The 26544-nt window shown below is 43.5% G+C and overlaps 10 protein-coding genes across 10 annotated transcripts; 3 read left to right on the forward strand and 7 right to left on the reverse strand.

Moving 5' to 3' along the window:
* Nucleotides 1-67: 67 nt before the first annotated feature.
* On the forward strand, nucleotides 68-546 carry TOT_020000577 (conserved hypothetical protein; the record flags this gene model as incomplete). The annotated part of the gene is made up of 2 exons (XM_009692324.1): nucleotides 68-197; nucleotides 236-546. 2 exons carry the CDS (start codon nucleotides 68-70, stop codon nucleotides 544-546), a joined length of 441 nt encoding a protein of 146 aa, XP_009690619.1.
* Nucleotides 547-804: 258 nt separating this feature from the next.
* Nucleotides 805-5379, reverse strand: TOT_020000578 (conserved hypothetical protein; the record flags this gene model as incomplete). Its single annotated transcript, XM_009692325.1, has 8 exons — nucleotides 805-1047; nucleotides 1079-1152; nucleotides 1351-1516; nucleotides 1582-1893; nucleotides 1998-2113; nucleotides 2200-2507; nucleotides 2621-3151; nucleotides 3254-5379. The coding sequence occupies 8 exons, from the start codon at nucleotides 5377-5379 to the stop codon at nucleotides 805-807; spliced, it is 3876 nt and encodes a 1291-aa protein (XP_009690620.1).
* A 381-nt stretch (nucleotides 5380-5760) lies between these two features.
* TOT_020000579 (uncharacterized protein) lies at nucleotides 5761-7101 on the reverse strand (the record flags this gene model as incomplete). The annotated part of the gene is made up of 1 exon (XM_009692326.1): nucleotides 5761-7101. The coding sequence occupies one exon, from the start codon at nucleotides 7099-7101 to the stop codon at nucleotides 5761-5763; it is 1341 nt and encodes a 446-aa protein (XP_009690621.1).
* A 375-nt stretch (nucleotides 7102-7476) lies between these two features.
* Nucleotides 7477-10716, reverse strand: TOT_020000580 (conserved hypothetical protein; the record flags this gene model as incomplete). The annotated part of the gene is made up of 1 exon (XM_009692327.1): nucleotides 7477-10716. One exon carries the CDS (start codon nucleotides 10714-10716, stop codon nucleotides 7477-7479), a length of 3240 nt encoding a protein of 1079 aa, XP_009690622.1.
* A 513-nt stretch (nucleotides 10717-11229) lies between these two features.
* On the reverse strand, nucleotides 11230-14583 carry TOT_020000581 (conserved hypothetical protein; the record flags this gene model as incomplete). The annotated part of the gene is made up of 1 exon (XM_009692328.1): nucleotides 11230-14583. The coding sequence occupies one exon, from the start codon at nucleotides 14581-14583 to the stop codon at nucleotides 11230-11232; it is 3354 nt and encodes a 1117-aa protein (XP_009690623.1).
* Nucleotides 14584-15344: 761 nt separating this feature from the next.
* On the forward strand, nucleotides 15345-16148 carry TOT_020000582 (conserved hypothetical protein; the record flags this gene model as incomplete). The annotated part of the gene is made up of 1 exon (XM_009692329.1): nucleotides 15345-16148. One exon carries the CDS (start codon nucleotides 15345-15347, stop codon nucleotides 16146-16148), a length of 804 nt encoding a protein of 267 aa, XP_009690624.1.
* An 80-nt stretch (nucleotides 16149-16228) lies between these two features.
* On the reverse strand, nucleotides 16229-20992 carry TOT_020000583 (conserved hypothetical protein; the record flags this gene model as incomplete). The annotated part of the gene is made up of 11 exons (XM_009692330.1): nucleotides 16229-16546; nucleotides 16842-17406; nucleotides 18072-18148; nucleotides 18309-18443; nucleotides 18641-18733; nucleotides 18921-19049; nucleotides 19179-19710; nucleotides 19915-20166; nucleotides 20229-20350; nucleotides 20382-20492; nucleotides 20522-20992. The coding sequence occupies 11 exons, from the start codon at nucleotides 20990-20992 to the stop codon at nucleotides 16229-16231; spliced, it is 2805 nt and encodes a 934-aa protein (XP_009690625.1).
* A 146-nt stretch (nucleotides 20993-21138) lies between these two features.
* TOT_020000584 (U4/U6 snRNP-associated protein) lies at nucleotides 21139-23390 on the forward strand (the record flags this gene model as incomplete). Its single annotated transcript, XM_009692331.1, has 8 exons — nucleotides 21139-21144; nucleotides 21273-21500; nucleotides 21581-22142; nucleotides 22228-22403; nucleotides 22569-22755; nucleotides 22834-22911; nucleotides 22980-23060; nucleotides 23296-23390. The coding sequence occupies 8 exons, from the start codon at nucleotides 21139-21141 to the stop codon at nucleotides 23388-23390; spliced, it is 1413 nt and encodes a 470-aa protein (XP_009690626.1).
* A 197-nt stretch (nucleotides 23391-23587) lies between these two features.
* Nucleotides 23588-24036, reverse strand: TOT_020000585 (ubiquitin-like protein; the record flags this gene model as incomplete). The annotated part of the gene is made up of 2 exons (XM_009692332.1): nucleotides 23588-23679; nucleotides 23859-24036. The coding sequence occupies 2 exons, from the start codon at nucleotides 24034-24036 to the stop codon at nucleotides 23588-23590; spliced, it is 270 nt and encodes an 89-aa protein (XP_009690627.1).
* Nucleotides 24037-24202: 166 nt separating this feature from the next.
* TOT_020000586 (peptidyl-prolyl cis-trans isomerase) lies at nucleotides 24203-26303 on the reverse strand (the record flags this gene model as incomplete). Its single annotated transcript, XM_009692333.1, has 10 exons — nucleotides 24203-24256; nucleotides 24378-24446; nucleotides 24484-24575; nucleotides 24762-24852; nucleotides 24893-25286; nucleotides 25375-25472; nucleotides 25544-25695; nucleotides 25784-25849; nucleotides 25945-26034; nucleotides 26084-26303. The coding sequence occupies 10 exons, from the start codon at nucleotides 26301-26303 to the stop codon at nucleotides 24203-24205; spliced, it is 1326 nt and encodes a 441-aa protein (XP_009690628.1).
* Between the last annotated feature and the right edge of the window lie 241 nt (nucleotides 26304-26544).

The raw sequence follows: 26544 nt of genomic DNA on the forward strand, positions 1-26544 counted from the left end.
GCATTAAACACACGTTGTTTGTTATGTACAATTATTTATCCTGTAGTTTACTCTTTTTTTTCGCAATATGGATGATGTCGAGGTACACATTCTACCATGTCTAATTAAGTATAATGGAAGGACCGATTTTAAAAAACGGTTTAAAAGTAAAATAAAGAAGGTTCCAGATCACGTTTCAGACGATAATTCAATTCCAGGTGAGCGTTATGAAGACTGTAACTTGAGCACGGTTTAGGCGGGTATGAACTTAAGGAACTCTGCGGATACTCTGCGGACAATGTTGAGTTTTCTGTAAAAGTAACGGAAAACTATGTAAAAGATGTGTACTATCCCCTCAAGGGGACTGATAAGTTCCTGAGGGAGAAGTACTACCTGTTCTTCAGGGGACGACAGCTGCGCGGAAGTGAGTTGGCACTGGACGAACTCGGGTATAAGATGATTATTGTGGAAGTGGACAAACCAGTTAAGGCGTCCGAATTGACCAAACATGACTGTGTGGAGTCGAAAACGCTGAGGATGACCTCGAAGGTGTCCAGCGTAACGTGAGTTTAACGTCCAAACATTAGCTGTTGTTGCTGTTGTTATTAACATCTGTTTACTATTGATGCTATTGCTGCTATTGCTATTAACATTGTTGTTGTTATTGCCATTGTAGGCTCTGGGAACTTGAAGAGGACGTGAGTCCCCTCAGCGTCAACGTGGCTGCGTATAGGTACTTGTCCCTTTCCAAAGCAGTAAGTGTGCCCTAGGTAACGAATCTGTAGCTAAGTGACTACGAGGGGGAGGAGGACTACATTAGGAAGTTCAGTTTAAATTCGTGAAAACTTTTTTTAAAATGGTGTGTGATGTTGTATCATAGTCGTTATTCGCAATCTGTCTTGCGCGTTCGTAAAGCTCAGGGTGCAGAGACAGGTCACCGAGTTTGTGCATTCCGTATGCGAACAGCGCCAGGTCCCTCGGGGCAAATGTGTCCTTCAGTCTTTGGTAGTGCTCGAAAATGAAGCGATAGGGTATGTCCAGCTTATGCTTGCCGCCCAAATACACCAGCTAAATAACTAATTTACTGGTGTGAACTTACATTTGACAGTTGCACGCCGTTAATGTGTTTAAATTTAACTATTCTGTTCACTAGGTCTTCCACCAAGGACAGCTCTATAGTGTATTAATACAACCAGTGACAGTACTCGTATTAATAGTGACAGTACTCGTATTAATAGTGACAGTACTCGTATTAATAGTGACAGTACTCGTATTAATAGTGGTAGTAGATGTATTAGTATTAGTAGTAATAGTGGTGGGAATAGTGGTAGGAATAATAAATGGTATTGGTACAAATAGTAGCGACGTTACCATTGAGATTCAATTTCAAAAGGTTGGATAACAGGAATAAAAGTTCCTGCAAATCCCCCGATTCATATTTTAACTTTATTGAATCTATTACTGCACGCAGAAGCTTAGTATCCACTGAACACCTAGTGTATCCCAGTAAAACAGTGGATAATTGATGCAGTGTGGCCTATATTAAAAAGTCATTAATATGAAAATATATAGTAAAAAGTGGTAAACATGATAAACACATACGTGGTGAATCGAATTACTGAGTGTGTTTGCCAAGGTCTCCAAATACTGATCCCTCAGTGGGTGGCTTGTACCACTGAAGACGCTGTACAGTCGAACGAGAGATCTCAGGTCCATGCTCTCAATGCAGTTCAGAGAGTTTAGAATGAATGTTTCCAAGTTCCCTAACACCTCAGGATCGCTAAAATTTGACAGAACGTCAATGATTATCATTGCAAACGCCTGTGGTTTTAAGCTGGCGGTGTACCCTTTAAGCTCACTTAACAGTGCGATCACCATTTGCCGGTCCTTGCTAGTGCAGTAAGCGTTGAGAATCTACTTATTTTTATGTGTTCATAACAATGCGTTAGATGATATGTGTATCTGTAACAACGCTGTACAATGCAAATAAATAGCCAGTGGAAGTGTGTAAGTGTTACCAGGACTAGTGGGTAGGAATCCTTGGCTGATGAGAGTTGCTCAGTAACTCGAGGTCTGAATTGCGATAAAACTCTGGCGTCGCACAGTCCCATTTTGTTGAGTGCGTAAAGAAACCCTGAAAAACAATTCGGCGTTTAAGTGAAAATAGTGTGTCAAGTGTGTGAATTGTGTAAAATGTGCGTGAATATCTAAGTTGAATACCGCAACAGGATAGTAAATCGGACTCTTCCGCCTTCTTTAGGCATTGCGATTTTAGCCTTTCCAGAAACGAGGAGTCTGAATACGTGTTTTTAGTCAGGATTACTGCCATCCTCGATAGATTGTTGCTGTTGAAGCTGTCTAGTATTATGTCGGCCCTTCTCAGCAAAGTCGACCATGTTTTCTGGTCATTGGGTCCTCTCTGTGCAACCTCGTCCATTATGCAGACCAGCCTCGAGGTTCCAGCCCAGGGAACTGAGGATAGCACTTCGTGCGACACTTGCAGCCTGCTGATCCTGGATACGTACATACTGTGGCAAATCAGCAAACATATCAGTATTTGCGGACTAATCTACCTTCCAAATGCTTAAACGTGTATAAATGTACATATTAAATTCACTCGCCGGGACAGTCGTGGGAAAACTTCTGTACGACGTCCGGGGCTAGGGTGTAGTCGGACTCGAAAAGCTTGACCTCGTCGACGTGATACAGGTGCACCAGGCCCACGTCCAGGAGCTCCTTTAACCTTTTTTCCATGGAATCCTGGGTTAATCTGAAGTTGTGGCTGTAAAACTTAAAGGTGTGTGCGAGCCCCCTTTCGACGAGACTGCAGTGCTTTCGCTTCAGCTTCGTCAGCACGAGGCTCACCAAACTCCTCAAATCCGCTATGACATGGCCGCCCCAGTCGTGCGCTTCCAGAAGCGTCAGCTGATTCGCCGTCGTCTGCAGGATCTTCTTGGTGGCGTGCAGCGTGATGGTGTTGCACAGCCCCCTGGCCGCGTGGCCGGCGCACTCCTTATATACCAGCGCCAGCACTGCGGGCTCCACTAGGTGGAAGGGCAACTCTTCGCAGCTTACTGCTTCGTAGAGGCTGCAGAAGTTTACTAGCAGCTCCTCCTTGTACCCGTCCACTTGTTCCTCAAACCCACTTCTCTCTCCGGCCTGACTCTCACTACTGTCGACCACAATTTCAATTCCGTTAACATCGTCTCCGTCTTCGTTGCCATCAATGGCGCTCATTCGCCAATTACTTCCAAGGTTGAAGCAGTGCTTATACATTACACCCACTATTTTATGGATAACAGTTTGCATTTTAGCCAGCGTCCCTTTGTTGTACTCGTACATTCCCTTCAGCACTTTGACCATTTGCGCCACAATGCTCAGGTCACTCGTCACCGACGTGTTTTTTACTATCGACTTGAACAGGTCTATCGTCCCCTTGCACAGCTTATTTATTCTCGGGTGGTTCGCTCCGTAGATGCCCAACGCGTTGTGCTCAATGAAGACCTCCAGGTACTCGCACAGCCCGGTGACCATGATCTTCAGCGCCCACTCACTGTACGCTTTCACTGTGGTGACAGCTGCTCTGTCGATACAGGAACTTGGTGTGCCTTCGTTGGCCTTCTTAAGGCCGTTGTCACTGGCTTCAGTGTCAACTGTGGCGCCTGCTTTACAGTAACTGGCGGTGCTGCAGGTCCTACTACCACGGCCAATACGCTTCACAATGTTCTTTATCGTCTTCATGATGTAGTTGACGTAGTCGAAATCGATGTGGTTTGTTGAGATCGTCAGCGCCCTTATGTAGTCCCTTCTAATGCTCGTGAAGTTTGCGTCCATGCCCAGGAGCAAATACAGCGAGAGGTCTGGCCCGTAGTCCACGTCCACTGACATCGTGTTCATCTCCGAGATCTGCGACCTGGTCGCTATTATTGCGTTGACGAGGTCAAATATTTGATAGTAGTACTGGTTCAGGTTACTCTTGAGCGCGTTCAACTTTTCTATGATTCTCTTTATGCAGCACGGCCCCAGCGGCGTCGCCGTCAGTATCTTCAGCAGAACCACGAAGTCGTAGTCGTACACCTTACTCTCCTTTTCTGCAGTCGCTCCCTCCAGGACGGAGCTTCGTGCACTCTCCCCCTTGTTAATTTCTGAGCCGTATATGATGTTATTCGTCAACTTGTGGAGACTATTCAAATACTTAACTGCCGAGTCCAGGTCCTTCAAATATTTTGAGCCTATCGTCAGGATCCCCAAGTCCAAATTTTTTATGAATGACCTGTATGTCGTAAAGTTATTTTTGTATAGAAGCTTTTCTATCACCTTAGTCAAGACTGCGTTTCCGTGTTTTTCTGGCACCAGTGATAAACACTTCAGTGCCAGCTTTCTCTGTTCTAGTGGCCCTGAAATTGCCAATTTTGTCAACTCTTCCATTTTAAAGTGAATTAGGAACGAGTTATCTGATGTGCTCAGCAGTTTAACCAACACTCTTAGTCTGTTTTCCATTCCTATGTCAAAGTCCTCTCCTTCTACCATCCACACTTGTGCCAGCAGGCAGGCTGTTTCGTCCAGAATGTACAACGACTTATTACTCAGTTTCAGTGCGTTAAGTCCGAACTCCCTCACCTTCTTCGCATCTTCTTCCTTCAGCATCTTCTTCGACAGTGCAACTTGTAGGATCCTCAGGTTCCAGTACACGTGCTGGTAGTGTGACTGTGTGTGTGAAATGTACGTTATTACTGAGCTCCTCGACAGTATTGAGTTTCTTATGTATGACTCCACTAGGTCACTTTTATATCCGCATCTCAGCGCCTGGATCAACAGCTGGTAGCACAGCTGAATTAGGTTTGGAGAGTTCCCGACTTCCGTGGTCCAAATACAAACATTTACCAATAACTCCAGCTCATCTCCTTGGTTTTTATAAAAGAGCCTGCTTCCGTGGACTATTTTGCTCACAATCTCTGGACATATGTCAAATTTGTGTATGGAATCCAGGCTAAGTTCTATGTTACTGTTGTTGCAATCCTTTTTATTATTTTTCAAAAAAATCAAAATCAAAAGGCAAAACTCGAGTAGGTTCCTTTGTTCGTACGAAACATTTGCGTTTTGAAGGAATTTTTTGAGTGGTTCCAAATACACAAATGCTTCATCCTCCAAAAGTGAACTATGGGACCCGTATCTGAACAGATTCTGCAACCTATCCCTTAAATCGGAATTAAATTTGCTTAAATAGAAGTTCGATTCCTCAGTTTTGCGGGGTGGGTCCGACAAACTCTGATTTTTTAGTGAATCGCAGTACACATGTTCTAAGTCTGTGTTTATGATCTGATTAGGCTCCTTTGGTGTAGAAGGCTTATTAATATAGGTATTTACACTTACCTGGGAGACTATAGTATCAGTAGGCATTGAAAAAAAATAAAGTTTGTGTTTTCTGCATGGTGTATACCCTAGAATCACGACTAATATGATAGTGGCAAAAACTTACCAAAATTCCCTAGTTCATTCTAATTTTTGCATTTATCAATTATACTATTATATTCTAACTATTTACCCACTAATAATTCTATGAGCCCCTGGAATCCGAGAATGTCATCCTTACACATTATTTAACACACTGTCTATGTTTCCATACTCACCATTCATCGTAGGTAACCAGTAAATTCATAGATATTAACAGCCTTAACTAGTACCACACTTTAACAAAAAAGGCCCTCCTCAGGGTACTAGTAGTACCAGTGATTAAACACACCATTAATGACAGAAATATATTAAAGTTCATTATTGAAGCTATGTTACAAATCCACCGAATGTCCACACTTCCATGTGCTTTATTTCAAAGTGCCTGTCCACCGACAGGGGTTCGTTGTCGAACGTTTCGCTGTGGCCCGTTGTGCCCACCTTGAAGGCCTTGCCTATCGTTATGGCCGCGTTGTCGCCGCCTCCTATTATCACCGAGTGGTCGCTCGAGTATATGTAGCACCGGTTTTTCCCCTGAGACTTGAATATCTTCAGGTCGCCGGCCTCGAATTTGAACACGAAGGTCTCCCCTGAGCCGTAGAAGCGCAGGTTGTACCTGATTTGCGGCGTGAACGCTCCGAAGACGCCTCCCTTCAGGTCTTCGATGACTATTATGCAGTTTTCCTTGTTTTCGAGATTCCTGTAGAAGGTGTGGTAGCTGACTCCGTCGTGGTCCGTTTCAAAGCTCAGGACCCACTCTCTGATCGCCAGGCTCGCCGGGAAGTTTGAGGCCAGCTTCCTCACCATGTCGAAATCCAGAATCTTGCTCCTGTCCCCTACCATCTTGCAGTGGTCCAGGCTCACGTACCGCTCGCTCGGGTCCTCCAGCTCCTCGACCGTGTCGCTCAGCGTGTTCCAGCTGTCGATGAGGCTGTTGCTCGAGAAGGGAATTCGCATGATCTTGGACCGGTCTGAGGAGGGCTCCGAGCTGTTGCACTGGTCGATGAGCGACATGAGCTTGTTCGTGCAGGCGTACGCCAGCTCCTTGCTGAAGAAGCCGAAGAGGATGGACACGTGCGTGAGCTCCCTCCTCGGGAACACCGGGGACCTCGGCTTCCCAGAGCCCGAGAACACTGATGTTATTGTTGAGCCCAGCCGCGTCAGGTTCGACAGGAGCGAGCGCCTGTTCCTTTCGTAGTGCGTCGAGTCCGAGGCCATGGACTCGAAACTTGAGTTGAGTTCGTGCTGGGACTCGAAACTGTCCGAGTACTGCTTTACCACCACCTGGAGGAATCCGTTGCAGCGCATATCCTCCAGTCCGACCAGCTCGTGGGAAGGTGCGCCGATACAGCCACACTCCAGTATGTTTTCCATGTCCACGTGAATTTGGTAGTAGCCGGGGCCGCGTTCGTCCACGTTTGCGTCCCTGAGGTCCGGCTCGAATGTGAGAGACTCGCGTGTCAGTGTCAATACACCCAGGATGGAACGCGAGATGATGCAATACTGGCATTTTTCTCTAAACACGATCGCCTCATTTGATGGATACGAGGCTAACTTGGGGGTTTCTGCATTCGTTGCTGAAGATTCCGAAAGATCCAGTTGATATGTGGACAGGACCGCCTCTTTAATGGCGCCAGGCTTCAGCCTGAATTTATCGTCGAAAAACGACATGTCAAGTTAACGAGTGTGATTAATACATATTTTGCCGGTTTCCATACATATTAGCCTTTGATGAGAGCCAGGTTCCCACAATCCGGGTGGCACTATACTGAGACCAGATATTCAGATATGATCCGCATAGATTGCGGACAATTATCTCAATTTTGCCTCGACGGTCGTTTTTAACTGCAGATCTGGCTTTTTTCACTTTTATTTATTTTTTTTTTTTTTGATTTTCAGTCTTTAATTTCCGTGCTACACATGATCCTGCCTACACATTTTTCCTTTCTCGCATCTAATAAATGTCGACACCGATTGGTTTTGAAAACCAGTTCATTCGTGTAATAGATGTAAAATATATATTAAGAGCAGGAAATTAGAGTTTCTTCAGTCGATCCTGTACTGCGAGAAGACTTCCGTCCCCTTGTTCAGGTCCTTCAGCTGGAACCGCACGTCCGAGTTGCCCTTCAGGTACGGGCTTACGTCGTGGACCCACTCCTTGATGCGGGCGTACTGGGCGAGGAAGTTGCTCCAGTCGTAGATGTTCGTCATTCTCTTCGACCAGTGAACAATGTTCTCGACTCTGTGGTCCCAGCGCTCGACGAAGTGCTCCAGGCGCGTGCCCAGCTTCATGGGCAGCGTCTCCAGGCTCAGGTGCACCTCCTTCTCTATCAGCGTCGAGTACAGCTGCACCTCCTTGAGGACCTTGTTCCAGGTCACCAGGCGCGATATTCCGATGCTGTTGAACTTCGTCTCCGACAGCTTCGGGTCGTTCATCAGCGTCAGGGAGAACTTGGACTTCAGCGACATCTGGTCGATGCTGAGGCCGATGGACCTGCGGTAGTTGCGGTACTCGACCGCCCAGTTCTTCTCCCAGACTGCGAAGTACTTCTGGATGCTGAAGAAGTGCATGATCACGTACTTGTACATGAAGCCCACTGCGTGGCTCCACTTGATGACGCCTTTGTCCAGGCGCTTGTACTCTGGCTTTCCGTTGTTCGACAGGAACGTGTCCGACAGGTTCTCTATCTTTGTCAGAAGCCTCACCGCCAGGTCCTCGCCCAGCTGTCTCCTGAATGCGAGCATCATTTGGTCGTACTCCTTGGTCTTCTGCCTGTAGATGTTGTCCTCCAGCTTCGCGACCTCGCTGAGAGAGTTAAGCCTGGTGATGATTTGCGAGTTGCTGTTGTACTCGTTACTCGAAAAGATGCCCACCAGACTCGTGAGCCGCACCCTGGGCTTGAAGACGTAATGCCGCTTCGAGGCCCTTATGACTGAAATGACCAGGAAGGTCAGGAAGAATAGCAGTGAGAATATGGACAGGCATAGCACCACGAGCTTCGCCCTGTGCGGGTATATTTTCTTGTAAAATGAGTCCATAGTGTCGACTTCCAGCGCACAAATTTCAGGGCACTTGCCGGTGGATGATCCTTGGGTCGGTTGGGGTGACACTCCGCTTGTAGATCCACTCGTATGTCCGCTGGATGCTCCACTTGACGATTGCACCGACTGCTCACTGGAGGATGCTGCCGACGATCCACCGGTGCTGGTTCTAGATGTGTATATGATACTGCACGTTTCATCGTATCGCAAGGGGTCGTACTTTACGGCCAACCTTACAAGGTCTCTGTGGGCGCAGCAGCACTGTGGGTCCCTTTTGTGCACACACTTCGCAGTCGACGGGCTGAAAAACAGATAACTGGGCTTGGTGTACTTTTTTGGGAAGTTGATCCCCGTGAGTCTGAAAAAGTTGTTCTTCATGGTGCAGTACAGGTCTACCTGCAGGTCCACGTGGCAGCAGTCCGAAAAGAACATGCAGGTAATGTCAAATTCGTTTGTTTTGCTGAAGTCGCCGTCGAAGTCGGTCGAATCGTTAGGCTTAATCTCCTTGAGGGTGCACGCACCATTGTCATTTTTGAAGCACAGGAATAGCCTGGCCGTGTCGCTCTTGTCGGACTTGATGTGGTCCTTGCAGGCTGCACACTTGTCATTGCAGCAGCAAAAGTGGACTTTGCAGTTGGCCTTCTTGCACTGAGTCGAACAGCTTTTGAAAGCGATGCAGCAGCATTTTCCGGGCTCGGAGAAGCAGTTGCATTGCGAGCCCTCGGAGCAGCCTTTGCACGGCAGCGCGTCTTTGATTTCTTTTGCCTCGAGTCGCACCGTGAGTTGACATCGAGTGCACGAGCTGGTGGTGACTGATTCCAGGGAGAAGGCCCTGATCAGCCTCAGGCATTCCGTGTTAGCGCCGGCGCAGCGTTCGCTAACCTTGCCCACTTGACTGGCGACTTCAGGGCCCACGAATATGAGAACTGCGTTTTTGGACTCCTTGTGGTACCTCAGCTGTTCGCCTTTGTTGTTTGCCGCCCTTGAACAGGGAAATTGGCCCTTCTTCTCGGGTTGCTCAGTTGGCTTAAGGATGAAGAAGCGCAACATGCTTGCCCCTTCATTCTGGGCCTCCTGCTTCAACTCCTCTATAATGAACGGAAGGCGGCAGAAGCACTGGTTGTTTATCTTGTCGCCGCAGCAGCAGTCGATTTTGTGGTCCTGGTGGCGGCAGTTCCTGTTGAGTGAGGTGCTGACGATCGTGCCCAGTGTGTAAGACCACAGGTAGCCGAGGCAGAAGCCCGTCAGGAGCTCGAAGAAGAACAAGATGGGCATGTTGTAGAACTTGTAGTAAAAGTACATGTTCACGATGACTATCACGTAGGATAGGCACGTTATGACCAGGAACGACAGGTTCCCTGATATCGTGGCCGGAAACGAAATGCCGAAGCAGCTCCCGAAGAGGTGCGAAATGGCCCTGATCATGGTCAGGAGGGAAATGATGTTGGTCGAGTAAATCGAGTAAATTGAGTGGATCAGAGAAGGGAAGGCTGAGTAGACGATTACTGAAACCATGAAAAAGCAGTACGTCAGGAAGGTCGGGAAAGAAAGGTTCGACCACTTGTCCTTGTCGCCAACGTATTTCACGCTGGGTATCCAGAGCAGGTCCTTGTCGGTCAAAAAGTAATTAATGCCCACAGTCAGCTGCGGCATCATCCGGTCGAACGAACTGATCTCCGAGCCGCTGGTGAACTTGAACCTGCCCAGGAAAATCTTAATCGACATCGAGAAGAAGCAGAAAATGATGCGCATTGAGCCGAGCGAGGTCGCCACTGAGTGCAGCTGCGACTCGTAGGGGATTTTCTTGTTCACGAAGTACCAGCACATGTACGGCAGCGACCTCGAGATGAAGATGCCGTAGACGAAGGCCAGCAGCTGCATCCGCGACGTGAGGTAGTGCGCGAGCGACTGAACAATCAAAAATGTCACCACGAAGCCGATGCAAAAGGTCATTGCGGTCACGTAAAAAAACGACTTGAACCTGTTGTTGACCATGACGTACAGGAAAATCGACAAGATCCCGTGGTAGCAGTGAAACCCGTTGAAAAACGAGTATTCCGCTTCAATGAAGGCTGAGACGACGATTGTGACCAGAGACACGGCGATCAGAATGAACGACTGTACCTTTAGTGAAAGGGTCGTATGCGATAGCAGGATGGAGAACTGCTCTCCTCCGACGATGCAGGAGATGCCCAGAATGAAGGGCTCCAGGAAGTCTGCGATGACGGTGGTGCCGCTGAGCATTCTGACGGCTACAAAGTGTAATTGTCACCACCAAGCTCCGTTAAAAATTAAATAAACCTCGAAGGGAGCTTAAATTAAAAAATTATCCTCATCTTAACTGAAGATTCCCTGACTCGGATACATGCGTCCCCATCTGACCTAAGGTGTATGGCCTAGTTCCCAATTCAGTCCACACTTTATGAAACAAAATTGATTCAGCTACTAGTTATCCTTATATATATAGTTTTTTGAAAAATTGAGTTTGTTTGTCCCCCCTATTCCAGTGTACCCGTATTTCAATCGCTCTTCCTCGACCTTCTACTCTTCATTGTGTATCTCTAGTTCTATTTTTTTAGTATTTGTGATTTTTATGAATTACCTGTCTCCATTCAACCACAAAATTTGTAATATGAGTGTATTCAGTGAATAGCGACCGACACACATATCTCCCCTGTCTGGCCCTGGCCGCGGCTCAGTCGGGGAGTGTATATCAAATGTATGCAGTAGATGTGCACGTAGATGTAGTTTTAGGCATTAAATCTTGTAGTTCGCGAACACCCTGGTGTTCGCGTTCAGCTCCCGGAGGGGGAAGGAGACGATCTCCTCGAACCTCTCGATGAACATCCTGAAGAACCGGTACCACATTCTGAAGTTCTCGTACTGGCTCAGAAAGGGCTCCCAGTCGAAGATCGACCGCCGCGTCGAGACTAGGTACCTGATGTGGTCCACGCGGTGGTTCCAGCGGTCCAGGAAGTGCTGCAGCCGCAGGTCGAACTTGGGCGGGAGGCCCGACTCGATAAGCCTCACCTCGTCGCTGTACAGGTCCGTATAGCGCCTGAGCTCGTCGAGCACCTCGTTCCAGGTGAGCAGGCGCGTCCTGTTGATGAGGTCGATGGCCTGCTGCGTGATCTTCACCTCGCTCAGGAGCGAGAGCGCGAACTTGGACTTGTGCGCGATCTTGTTGATGAGCGGCGACATCTGCCTGCGGTAGTCCGAGTATTCGCCCTGCCAGAGCTCCTCCCAGTAGGAGAAGAAGCTCTGGACTGCGCCGAAGACCGAGGCGAGGTACGCGAAGACGAAGCCGGAGCAGTAGCACCAGCTCACCGCGTCCGCCTTGTATTGCTTGGCCGAGCTGATCATGAACTCTTGGACGTGGCTTTCGAGGTACTTGTTCAGCAGGTCGGCCTCGTGCGGGTTCATCACGCACGTGAAGAGCCTGAGCATGTAGGCCAGCTCCGCCTTCTTCGCTCCCCTCTGGCCGCAGTGGCGCACCGCCTGCTGCATCAGCTCCTGGATCCGGGGCCGCGAGTGTAGGCTGTGGTAGTCCACGTTGTGCATCAGGTCCGCGAACGTGATCATCGGGTCGAACGCGTACGGCATGATGAACCTGTCCCGCATAAAGAACAGGGATACGACCACGAGCAGGCACACTGCCGTGAGCACGATGAGCGTCGTGCACACCAGCTTCACTCGCACCGAGTCGATTCTCTTAATGAAGGAGCTCACGGGGTCCACGGGCAGCTTGCAGACGAGGCAGCAGCAGCATCCCTTGCCCTTTCCCTTCTTGCAGCAGTCGCACTTGCCTTCGCACTTTTCCGAGCACCTGCAGTTCTCGTCTTCGCTGGGGACCTGCTGCTTTACGAGCTCCTTCAGGTCTTCGTTCATCGAGTCCTCATCGTTTTCGGGCAGCTTATACTTGACTGACATCTTGGAAAACCTCGAACTCTCACAGCAGCACTTAGCCGATTTTTCAGACGCCTTGGGTTCGGTAGAAGGTGCAGCCTCAGGTTTTTTAGGTACCTCGGGTACCTTAGCAGGTGGAGGCACCTCTGGTTTCTGGGACTCTTGAGCTGAGTGTTCCTCAGCCGGTTGATCATCAAACTTCTTAGACAAAAAGGTCAGTGACTCTATTTTCAGTCTCTTGTTCTTGTATTCGATCTGGGTGAGTCTGAAGAAGTTGTTCTTCATGGAACAGTGCAGGTCAACCTGCAGGTCCGCGTGGCAGCAACACGATATCGCCATCTCCCTAATCAAAAACTCGTCTTGCACATTCAGGTCACTGTCGAACTCGGGCTTGGTATAGGGAGAAACCTCCCTAAAGTACGTGTTATTGTCCTTGGAGTAACAGAAGAACACTCGCGTGAATTCTATATTTTTGGCTTCTTTTTCCTTAGCTTCGGATCCACCCGTTGTCCCAGATTTTTGTGTTCCACCTTGTGCTTGTGCTGGTGGCTGTGTTTGTGCTCCAGCTTGTGTTTGTGCTCCAGCTTGTGGTTGATTTGCTGTTTTAGACTTTTCATAGTCTTTTTTAACATGTTCACACACAGTTCTACACTTTTTGCAACACTTAAACTTGGTGGTAGTCCTGTTTTTACACATTTTGCAACAGTCCACAGTGAAGCAACAGGTTGAACATTTTGCTGAACAGTCTCCGCCCGAGTCCTGCTGAGTGCACTTGATCACTTCTTCGGGTATGTTAAGCGACGAGGCCTCCAGCCTCACCGATAACTGGCAGTTGTTGCACGTGCTCGCAGTGACACTCTCCAACTTGTAAATGCCAATCAACTTGAGACAGGGGCACGTTGCGGATAATTCACGCTCTTTCTCCTGAATCACCCTGGTTGTCAGTTTCACCGAAGAGTGGCATATGATGATTGCGTGGTCTCCTTTCTTCGAATACACGAACGTCCGTTGTCCGAAGACTTCGGGCCTGTAACAGTCGAACCTGTTCATGCCTATGAAGGTAAGCGTCTTGTCGACGTTCCCTATCAGCTTCAGGAACCTGCAGTAGCACTCCGAGAAGAACTTCGAACAGCAGCAGTGCCTGTTGGAGTGCTCCTTGGTTATGCACGTCTGAGTGAGTGTCGTGTTGTACACGATGTGCAGTGTGTACGTCGTGAGGTACCCGAGTGAGAAGCCTGAGATCATCACGAGCAGGAACATGTAGTAGTGCGAAAAGGCGTGCTTGAGGTAGTAGTACATCGCCAGGCTGTTGAAGTACAATATGTAAAAGAAGAAGGTAATGAAGTAGAAGCGCGGGTCATTACCTGTCTTCGAAACTGGATATGCGATACCGAAACAACATCCCAACAGGTGGAACGACATTTCTATAAAACTCAGCGAGGCAGTGAAGTTGGAAGAGTAGTTGAAGTGGGAGGCGAGCAGGGTCGGCGGGAAAGTCAGGTACAGTGCCGTGGACATTATTAGAACGAAAAAGGGGAAGAGGCACACTCTGACCTTTTGGCAGAAGTTCAGAAACACACTGTTCCCCTTCGCAAACCCTAGGCGGCTCCAGCCCCCGACCAGCCCGTTCGCCTTCTCCCTCGAGAAGCTAAACTTCCTCCTTCCCACCTTTATCAGCATTGACAGCAGGCAGGTTGCGAATCGAGCAGTGATGAGTGTGAGGGAGACTGAGTACAACTGCGACATGTACTCAAAGAACCTCCTCTTGTAGAAGTACCAGACAAAATTAGGGAAGAGTCGTGATGAAAATAACCCTAATAGGAATGATTGCAGGTACCTTCTGGTCCTCGAGTAGCGTGTGAACGCCTGCACAACCAAGTACGTTACCACGACCGCGATAAGCGATGTTAGGGCCGTTACTACGACGAAGGACTTGAGCTTCTGGTTTACAAACACCACGAGGCTCCCCAGGAGCATCACGTAGCACAAATGGGCTCCATTAACGCAAAGATCGGTGTGGCAATCGCAAATGGCAGCTGCGATAAAAGTTGCCACAGATAAAGAAACTAGTAGTAAATACTGGAACTTTACTGAGACATTTGTATGCGATAGCAAGATGTAAAACTGGTCTCCTCCGATTAGGCAGGAGAGGCCCAAAAGGAAGGATTCTATTACATCAATGATACTCGGATGTCTATTACTCATGAAGGTAGGACCTTCCTACTCTAATTATCACTACTGCATTTTACAAAATGATTTATAATATTGTACAGATATAAAATACATAATTATATCTGAATTTTAGCTAACAAAACGGCTGGGAGAAGTTGTCCCCATCCATTTGTATTTTAATTCATTTTTTTAATAATAGTAAACATCTTTTTGAAAATTAGGGAACCGTTTTAAAAAAGTATTTTTAAACGGATTATCGCTTTATATTATTACACAAATTTGACTGTGTTACATCCGTTATACTATATTACATGTATTCCCAGTAATTATGTTAATATGGAATCTGTGTTTAGTGATGTTTATTTTAAAGTATTAAATATTATTATACTTAGATGTGTGCAAAATAGTTAATGAAGGCCCTGAGAGCCTTATCTTTTTGAGTGATTTAAGCAAATAGTTGTAAAATCTAATAAATTGTTAAAATTGCCCACCTTCTACATATAAATATATTTTTTATAATTGTATGATGATTTTGTGTAAATTATAAATAATTCATCTTCTTAAAATATATAAATCGCTAACCCCTACTATTCATCAGTTTCAGTGACGAATTTAAGATATATATTTTAAATTGATGTAAATAAATTACTTCAATCGCTTAAAATGTCTATTGTATTTTTATTAGTGTAGTTTTACCATTTTATAAAACTGATTTGGCTCTGAGTGTGCCATGGGCTTAACGAATAGTTAAAAGAACACATTTTAAAGGCAAACCCCCAGTTTATAGTTTAGAAATGCCTCCTTCGAATACTTGTAAAGTCTTAAATGAAATTGAAAGGAACGAGAGATATGCCAGGCTCAAAGCCGAGTTGCTGAAAGAGTTTGAGTCGGAGCCGGAGCGCGTCGCCGGCAAGGCCTACAAGCAGGTTTTGAAGGGCGTTCTGGATGTTCTGGCCAAGTTTGAAGAGTTCGAGGACAGGGTGAAGCTGAACGTGGAGAGCCTGATACTCATCGAGGACATCGCTACCAGCGGCAAGTGCCGCTACCCCTGGAAGGTGGTCAAGGCGCTGCTGCTGCTGGTGTACAGCAAGCTCTTCGACGAGGTGTACTACGGCAACAAGAAGGCCGGCGAGGAGAACGTGCTCCCGCCTAACTCCAGGTCCTCAGACTGCAGCAACTCGCCCGAGGGCTCCGGCGAAGAGCCCGAGGTCGAGCGCAGAGTCGAGACTGAGGACGACTACAAGAAGGTGAAGCTGGACTCGCTGGTCTACATCCTCGAGTTTAACCTGCCGCCGTTCACGCTGCAGAGGCTCTGCGAGATCACGCTGAACCAGCCGTACCGGATTTTCAAGAAGCTCTTCAACGCGTATCGCAAGCTGTTCGCCGTGAGGAACATTGAGTACGAGCCCGAGCAGCTTCCGCCCTTTCTGAGCCTGGGCGACTTTCCGAAGCTCGAGGCCGTGTCCATGAACATTCGCAACTGGGAGCGGCGCTACCTCGCCACCTTCAGGCCCGAGTGGAGCGAGGAGCTCCTGTCGGACAACTCCGAGGACGCCGACTCCTCGGACGAGCGCCGCCTCAAGAGGCAACGCGAGTAGCAGCCGCGCCCTTCCTAACACGTTAATTTCCGCGAAAGCATACATGTGTATCTATGTAGTTACGTAAGGGTACAATCTCATTAACTTGAGCACAGCAGCTGCCTCAGATATGCGACTCGGTCCGACTGAAGCGAGTACCACTTCGCCTGCTGCAGCTCTGCCACCTGGTATCCCAGCAGCTTCAGGTTCCTGATGATCTTTTGCGAGTTGCCTATGCATAGCGTTGGACACGGCTCCAGCGACCTCGTCTCCAAGTTGGTGGTCCAAAACCTCAGCACGTCCTCGTTTGGTACCACGTAGATCACTGTGGACTTGTCTCCGTCTCTGACTAAGAAGTTACAGAAGTATATTTCAGTGACTGCAGACTCGGACTTAACATCCAATGCGTTCAAAGCGTCCTAATTTATCAATTAACTGTTATCAGATAAAAGGTGAACGGGATTACTGACCATACTAAAATTATTGTACTGCCGTAACTATTACCATAACTGCTACCAATACAGGATATACCAAATGTACTACTACTATACTACTACAAATAGACTACTACCAATACAGGATATACCAAATGTACTACTACTATACTACTACAAATAGACTACCCCTATAGCTACTGCGACTGCCACGACTACTGCAAGGACTGCTGCTAATGCTACTAGTCTTGCTGGCAGTATGTGCGTAAAATCCACTCACCCTGACTGTTATGTACAGGTTCGACTTCTTGAAGTTCTGCGATTTCAACTCCTCGCGCGTGAACCATAGACTTGATGGGTGCTTCAGCTTCTTACTGATCGCGTCCGCCTCGTCGCTATATATGTTGTTCAGGACCAGGTCAATGTGCACTTCGTACAGCTTCAGGAGTGTTTCCGAGTCCTTCAGCTTACTGCCCTTCGTAAGATCCATGCTTTCATCTCCTTCCTTTCCATTTTCTGACTCATTTGACTCTCGCTCGTACATTTCATTGATCACTGATATGTACAAATTCTTCAAATTGTGATCCACTATTCCAAAGTTTGCTATCGAGTAGAGCAGACTTATTTTATCCTTCAGGCTCAGGCTACTGAAACTGTTTACCTTTTCCTTGTACTCTCTACCTTTCGTCACAGTTTCCGAATCAGTTGCTGCATTCACTGACAGGTAGTTCATTAGGTACATGTACAGGTCGTTGTATGGTATGCACAGTGACGACAGCGCCTCGGTAACTGCTATCAAATCCGGTATGTAGTAATTGCTAGAGCTCTTAAAACTGTTCAAAAGCCTACGCATCGTCAAAACAAGCTTATTTATATTCTTTTAGATATGTATGTGTATTTAATGGACTGTGAATAACAATGTAAATAACAATGTAAATAACAATGTAAATAACAATGTAAATAACAATGTAAATAACAATGTAAATAACAATGTAAATAACAATGTAAATAACAATGTAAATAACAATGTAAATAACAATGTAAATAACAATGTAAATAACAATGTAAATAACAATGTAAATAACAATGTAAATAACAATGTAAATAACAATGTAAATAACAATGTAAATAACAATGTAAATAACAATGTAAATAACAATGTAAATAACAATGTAAATAACAATGTAAATAACAATGTAAATAACAATGTAAATAACAATGTAAATAACAATGTAAATAACAATGTAAATAACAATGTAAATAACAATGTAAATAACAATGTAAATAACAATGTAAATAACAATGTAAATAACAATGTAAATAACAATGTAAATAACAATGTAAATAACAATGTAAATAACAATGTAAATAACAATGTAAATAACAATGTAAATAACAATGTAAATAACAATGTAAATAACAATGTAAATAACAATGTAAATAACAATGTAAATAATAGTGTGAATAAGAGTCTGAACAACAGCTGTACCTAAGTATTAGCTGTGCTTACTTGTCTGTAAACTTCTTAATCAACGGCTCATGTCTAATCTTAAGGTTCTTCAGGCACGTCAGCATATTAATTATAACCTAAAAACAATCAACTACCGTTAAATATTAACGAGTTATTATGTGTACAACCATATATGTGCACTTGTAGTTGTAATAGTAATCATATTTATACTTGTAATCATACTTATGTTTATAAGCATGTTTATACTCAAAAATAAACTATTACTTGTTCAATTACCTGATTTTGTGCGTTCGATATGTTCAAATCGTACGAGTAGTTCAACAACGGAAATATATTCGGGTGGAATACGTCAAATTTGTTTGCACACTGCAACAGCAACTCAACATCGCTACACATTGTTGTCAGTTTCACCTTTAAACTTACTATATTGAGAGGTGTATCATGTATCGATTCAAATATTGCATTATGATGTTTACCAGTAGTGGATCCGACTCTTTCGGCATATGCTGTATCGATTGTAACAACTGCGTGTACCCTGTTTTTGTGTTTATCAGCTTGTACACCAGTGTAGAGAACAGCTTGTTGCTTAAGTTCGGACTCATCTTTACCAAATTGTTCTTTTCAGCCAAGTTGTTCAACACTTCCAACTTATTTATATTGTCCAGATTGTAACTCAGTTTATCAAGCATTAAATTTAAAACCTAATTTATTAATTATTAAACTTGCTAATTAATTATGAAACTTTCTAATTGATTATTAAACTTGCTAATTGGTCGATAAATTTGTGAACTTATTGTTAAATTCATTTATTTATTATTGTATTAATTATTTATTGTACCAATTGATATTTAAAAATGTTAATCAACTTTTACTAAACTACTTAATTACCTCAGTATTCAAATTCCTGTTTTCGTTGTTCGTTGTCACTATTTCCAAAATCTGATTCTTGGTCAGCGAGTGAATAATACTCTTTATATCGGCCGAAAAGTACTCATGAAAGTCATAATCCTTAAACAACTGCATGGTTGATTAGAAATACCCACGTAATATCTAAATTGTCTACAATATCACCAAGTCAATAGCAGTTATATATAGATAGCAATTAACGACAGCCCAAGCGTCTTCCCTATCGATTCACTAACTTACCAATGAGTCTGCTACTTGCTTTGTGTATATTCCATTGTTTGCGTTATTGCTATCCAAGTTCTGTACTATCCTACGCTTCACTATGCCCATGACCTTGTCTCTGACTTCATCGTAGTTGTCGCTTGATGGCAACTTTGTGTTTTCTGCTGAATAGTTTGCCAGTATGTGGTAAAGCCTGAAGTAGTCACTCAGCGGGTACGCGTACAAAACCAGGCACAGGTCGTTGAACTCCAGCGTGCTCAGTTGACTCAGCAGGTGATTTACAAGCCTGTTTGCCACTTCACTCATGTGCACGTACTCGTTCTTCACCAGCACTTTTGACATGCTACTGCCGCTCGTGCCAATACTGTAAGCCATTCTTATAAGTTGCGTGCTAGTGAACGCGAACTTGTTATCCAGTACGTAGTTAACTAGTGCTTCGTGGCAGTTTTTACTAAAGGTGCTTTTCGTCGTAATCTTCATATAGGTCTCAAATATCAGCACTATGTCGTTCTTGTCAACTTCATATTCCGATCCAGTGGCCACAGATTTACTCCTTGTTACTGGTCCTTCTCGTGGCTCTGTTGTTGTCGACGCCGTTGCTTCTAAATCTGCTACTTCTTCTGCAGATACTGGCTCTTGAAGTGTCTCGTCGGCAGAATCCATCGTTCTAGATTCAAGTGTATCATTGCATAAGTGCGACTCAGTTGGAGCAGTTGATGCCTTATAAACTTCTAGTGGGCTTGACAAAAAATACTTTGACACCCTTGGATATATCAACTCCAGCAGTGAGCTCGTTAGATTTGCCAGGTCCTCATCCCTGTGGCGAGCGCCCAGTACCTTCAAACTCCTCAGCAACTCCATAATGTCCTCCTTACTGCAGGTTTCAATCTTCATTTTGTGCGTCACTGCGCTCAGATACGTCTCCAGGTCCACCTTGTTCTCAAACTTGATGAACACTACTCCAAGGTGCTTTATGAGACTGCTCAGGCTTTCGTATGCGATAGACCTAATGAATTAATCAGCCCCTACCTCTCTTTTTACTATCTATCAACTCGTTACTCTACTTACTTCATTCTCTCGTTGAACAGATTTTCTGCGTCGCTGTCCAAAACCAACTTTGATATGTAACGAAATGTTTGTAATGGTACTGCTTTTACCAGTTCAGGTGAATCTTTGAGGATGATTTTTACCTATAATGATTTAATTTATTCTCTAACACACCGTCTGCGGTAAATCCTGCGAATCAATTGAAAAACACTTTAAAACTTCCATCAGCGTCAAACAGTAGTGCAACTTCTTCGGCTTCTTCAGATATTCGCAGGCAATCAGGGACTAAAGATCATATTACGTCGGTCACTCACCTCTTGGTACTTCTTCAGGTAATCGACGAGGAAGGGTCTCAAGGGCCCGTAGTTATCCTGTAGCTGATTTTCTGACAAGTAATTTGCTGTGTCCCTCAATTGAAGCAGAAATAGGTTAACTTTAGAGTGAAACTTGTCTGAGTCTCCGATTTGATTGAGTGTCGTTTCCAATATACTGGGCAGATTACACGAACTGGAATCATCCTGTGCACATCTCGGTAAAAAAACGGCTTTAGGTATCTTTGCTAGAGAATTTGCGAAATAGAATTTGTGTTTTTCATGTTTTTCCCCTATCGTTTCCTGTATTTTGATTCCATCAAAAATGGAATCTGCCGAATTTATTATTAACCTCTTGGATTTATCGGTACTCAAGTTGGACAGTGTGTTACAAAAGTTAGTTGCGTTATTTACGGACGAAGTTAGTACTTTCCGAATGCTTTTATAAGCCTCAATATAAGCGGAAGGACTCATTCTAAAAATGCTTATATCACAACAGGGCAGTTATTTCATAAAGTTTTTAACTACGTTTAAAAATTAAACATTTTTTACAGACATAATGGAAGGTTAAATTTTACCAAATCAATACAAACATAAGAAATAAACGTTAACACCTCCCCATGGAAGTTTACACTAATTTACTTTTAATTGTACTCTTTTTAACATGTATTATATAGAATAAGCATATCCAAATGGTATTAAATATTTATTTGCTAAGTTATTTATTTTTTGACTTGTACTAATGGTTTTTCAGGGAACTTTAGCTGATTCGTTTTTGGAGGATTTGGAAAATTTGGAAAATGAAGAGTTTGATCAGGACGATTCAGGTTTAAACAAGGAGCCGGGACTTATTGAAACCTTTGAATCGGATGAAGAATCGCCAATCGTGGACGCCGTTGAAGAATACTTCAACACATCAGGCTCGGCAGAGAACAGCTTCTCTCCAATGGTTAAGGATCCGGAAATTAATTCAATAGTAGAGGTAATTAGTAGTTATGTATACGAATAGAAGCTAGAGGTTATGTCGAGTCATATTGAGATAAAACACTAACAAGTATGTAGAAAGCGAAGTTGCTTGCACTCGACAAGAACGTTAAAACCAGTGAAATATCGTTCATTGACCAGTGTAACAAAACGGTGCTGGAAATAGACAAGGAGATCATAAACATTTACAACTACGTCAGAGACATATACTCCAAAAGGTTCCCGAAATTGGAGTCGATAGTGTACTCGCCGCTGGACTACATAGCAGTGGTTAAAAGAGCACAGAATGAATCGGACTTCACAAAAGTGGACTTGACGGACCTGCTGCCGAACACGATGATCATGGCAATAACAGTAGCAAGCACTATGGCCTCAGGAACCTCGCTGTCGACGCAGGTGTTGAACAAGGCCCTGGGAGCATGTAACGAAGGAATGCTGCTGGCGGAGTTCAGAAACGATCTCCTGGTGTACCTGGAAGGAAGGATGATTTTGATAGCGCCAAACGTGTCAGTGATAATAGGATCGGCGCTGACGGCGAGGCTGATCGCGAAAGTGGGAAGTCTGGAAACCCTGGCAAAAATACCATCGCAAAATCTGATGCTAATAGGCGCGGACAAGAATCAAAATTACATAGTAAATGGTAAGCTAATAACTACGTAAGGAGTTACATAATCACTAGCAGTAGTGTAGTATGATTGCAAAATGGCAATTATAACAATGATTAGGTATTATCCACAACTGTGATATCATTCAAACGAGTGAGCCTAGCGTGCGAAGAAGAGCAATAAAGTTGGTCTGCGGTAAAGTGTCATTGGCGGCAAAAATAGACTTGTTTAAACAGCATCGAAATGGGCAGATGGGACAAGAATATCGCAATTTAATACTACAAAACCTGTCAAAAGTAAGGAATATATACGCAATGTTATACAGATAGCATATCTATAAGTATTGGCTGCAATAGTGTTACCGTAAGATAGCTACCAACTACAACATTGTTATGATATAAGTGTTAGCCACAATAGTAGTTTTGCTAAATTTCTGTGTACATGAAAACAATAACCAATAGGCTTTGGAAATGCCACCGGCACCCATGAAAAAGTCACTACCAGTGCCTGAGGAGAGAGTGGGTCGTAAGAGAGGAGGAAGAAGATATAGAAAAATGAAGGAAAAATACGCAATGGGAGAGTACCAAAAGTACAGAAACAGGTTGAAGTTTGGAACAGAAGCAGAGGATGAATTCGGATTGGAGATAGGTAACCTAGTTATAAGTAGTTGGTAGTATATGGTATATTATAGCCATTGGCATTATGGGCGACTAATGGATATTATAGGTGATGGCCTGGGAATGATTGGAAAGGGGAATTACGGCAAACTAACAATACAGCCAAAGCAAAATAAGATACACATACGTAAGTAGCCATGGTAGTATTTATGGCCATAAAGTATTTAACGAGTAAGTAACTAATGGAATGTGTAGCGAAGAAGAGAGTTGTGGCGATGCAGTCAAGTGGAGCCACAAATGGAATGTCGTCATCGTTGGTGTTTACACCCCTGCAAGGTACGCATCATATGTTTAGTAGTTACGTATTAAGCGAGTATATGTGTTAATTTAGCGCTACTTAGCTGCTGTGTAGATGCCATATCATTGATATCAATAGTAGTAATATCAATAGTAGTAATAACAACAATAGTAGTAACAATAATAGTAATAATAACAACTACAATAGTAGTAATATCAATAGTAGTAATAACAACAATAGTAGTAACAATAATAGTAATAATAATTTGAATAGGAATTGAGTTGTGTAATCCGAATTTGAATAAGGAAGTTAAGAGGAAGTCGGTATTGGACAACGAAGGATTTGTGAAAGTGAGGAAGGTCCAATGATATTTTAATCTTTTATACTGCTAGTAGCCGTTATATCTATACCAGTATTCAGTATGTTACGAATGGTTTTAGAATTAAGCTAGTTAATATATGTGTACATATAAATAAGCATGGGCGTGTTTGATGTGTAGTACAAATATTTGTATGTTAACAGTAGTGATATCAATAATAGTGGTAATAAAATATTAGTTGAACAGTTATCCACCACGCAGTTGAAGTACCATGTGTATTGTGGAACCTGGTATGACCTTATAGTCCCGTAACGTTAGTTCATCATTCATCTGTTTACCTGTAAAGCGGCAGTAAGACGTGAATATATGGAGAAAAATGGGTATATTTGCATATAATATAACATACATAGTACAAATAAAGGGTATTTGTAAAGTAACATGTGTATAATTTATTAATACTGTGAGTAGCTACTATACAGCAACAACTACTGGCAAAAGGTGAGTCAAAGGGCAATACCTGAATATATCAGTCGTATCTGATTGACGTCGAGGCCTGAATAAAGTATGTAAGGGGCAAATGTGTACTGCTTACACTCGCGTTCCCGGAGAACGTCCTTGACCTGGGACACAGTGTTGCCAGGCTCAAAGTTAAACGACTGCCTCTTCCCGGTCAAAGTCTTCACAACGACTTGCATTTATAAAAGCACCCAGGAATCTCTAGTAGTTGAGCCAGGAACTAGTTGAATGTTGACAAAGGTGACCAAGTTGCATACCATTGGCCAACATGGAAACAGTAAACAGTATTGATAGAATAAGTGTGGAAAGTGCTTTAAATATATTATAAACTAAAATGGTAAAAAATTAAAAAGAATCAAGGTTGGTTGAAAGGCACAAATGGAGATGAATCACCATCCCCTGTCACCATCGTTGCGCTACACAACATTTATTAACAGCATCGTCAACCAGTAAATGGCTATCTATTCAGTAGCCATTCAGTAGCCACTCATCACCTACTGGTAATTAGCCTACAACTTACATTTCTTCTGATGCTTCTGATGCTATCAAGCCTATTGTCCTTCCCCTTCAGCGGATCATACACATCAAGCTAAAAATTATTATTCCAAAACTATGTGCGTCAGTACCGTATCTTTTCCAGCGTCGTACTCATACGCTCTGTTTGAATCAATTGAAAATTGTAACTTAGTGCCCGCAAACCATGAGCCATCACTCATATCTGAATCAAATTATATGCCACTAGTTAGTATCAAAGTAAAGTTACCAACGATTAAACCAAGTATGCTATTGTATACGTATGTATATGCTTCTTAAATACACTCAATGATTACTACTACTGATACAACCACTAATGCTAATATGACTACTACTGATACTACTACTTTTAATATTGTTAAACAGTTACCTTGGTCTGTTTCCACTACTTTCTTTGCCAGCTGTTCATTCTTACTTATTTGACTCAGCTTCTTAGCAAACAGTTGCATTCTTTCCAGGGTCTAATACACGGATTAACACTTGAACGTCTATCAATAATACCTTCTTAGGGTCATTTTTAACTTTTTTCCTGGGCTTATATTCTTCCTTCTTGTGTGATTTTATCTGTTGCTCCAGTTCCTCTATTTCCTTCCTCCTTACCAAACTTTCTTCTCTATCGTCCCCTTCTTCTGAATTGTCATCATCGCTATACTCGTCATCCTGGTCACTATCAGAACCCCTGTCTCCTTTATCCTCCTTTAGTTTCTTTTCTGTGTAAACTGGCTTATACTCTTCACTTTTTGCCTGATCAGGGCTAGATTGCTTCAGCGTTACTGCCGACTTTAGTAGCTTTTTATCTTGTAATAAGTCATGTGCGCTTTTAATCTTAAAATCCTTGGCAACGTGTTTATCCTCATCTTCATCAGAGTCAATAAACGATAACAGCCTTTTATCTCTACGTAATTAATTGTCGTTGTTGTTGTGGTACAGTAGTACTAATAATGGTACTAGTAGTTGTGGTAGTAATTCTATCTATAAATTACTTTGTTACTGGGACCAGTATCTCCTCCTCTTCCTCTACTTCCCCTTCTGACAACTCCAGTAATCGTGGAACTATGTCATCAAATGGATTCTCAAGGACCTATTAACCATGTAGATAAGCTTGGCAATCAACATTTGATAACTAACGCTACATTTTGTGTTAAAATTTACCTGGCAGCTTATAATTTTTGGTGGATCCAGTGGTCTATCATTCTTTCCCACTTCACACTTTCCAATTTTTAATAAATTGTAGACTGAATGCCCTTCCACTTTGCCGAATAAAGTATAATTTCCGTTGAGTATGTCGGCTCTATCTATAAATCCTAGTTATTATTGAAACGAACAATTACTTAAACCAATTGTACCATCAATAACTACCTAACCACAGCTGTATAATGATTAATTCCACACCTAGTGTTATGAAAAATTGACTCATATTCGAGCATTTGTCACCTGTGTTAGCCATACCGACCATTCCTGTTAGCATTATTATTAAATATTACGCTCTATAATGGCAATGTGTAACTAACTGAGGCTAAAATTAATCAGTAGCATATATGTTCAATGTTTACCTCTGTTCCTAAACTTAAGTCTTGATGCGATTTCATTTTCAAATGGCTCTCCGTATATACTTTCACCGCCTAAATGGATTAATTTGTCTTCTAATAGTCATTTAGATCATTGTTTATTAATATTTGCTAAAATACATACCATTTCCTGTTCCAGAAGGGTCACCTGTTTGAACCATAAAGTTCGGTATCACTCTGTGAAATATACAGTTATTATAATAACCTTCCATACACAGCTGAACAAAATTTCTGCAGGCTTTTGGACATTGTGCGCTCCAGAGCCTAATATCCAGTTCTCCGAGTGAAGTATTGACTATCACTCGTCCCTTGAAAGATGGCTCAAGAGAATAGACTTCACTCATCGTTTATTGCCATAAAGTGACTTTAAATATTCTATAAGATAACAAATTAATAATTTTTCACCGTAATACAAAATATGTCCCAAAAATAGCGTACCGATCACCCAGGGTAAACACACCACAACTACTGAATAAATTAAAAAAGTAAAGATCAATATTATATACAAACATCATATAAAGTAGATATATTACAATTTTCTATGGTATAGTGGGATTTGGACTCGAAATAACGACCAAATCATTG

The sequence above is a fragment of the Theileria orientalis genome, chromosome 2 (genome assembly GCF_000740895.1).
Source record: "Theileria orientalis strain Shintoku DNA, chromosome 2, complete genome".
NCBI classification, from domain to species: Eukaryota; Apicomplexa; class Aconoidasida; order Piroplasmida; family Theileriidae; genus Theileria; species Theileria orientalis.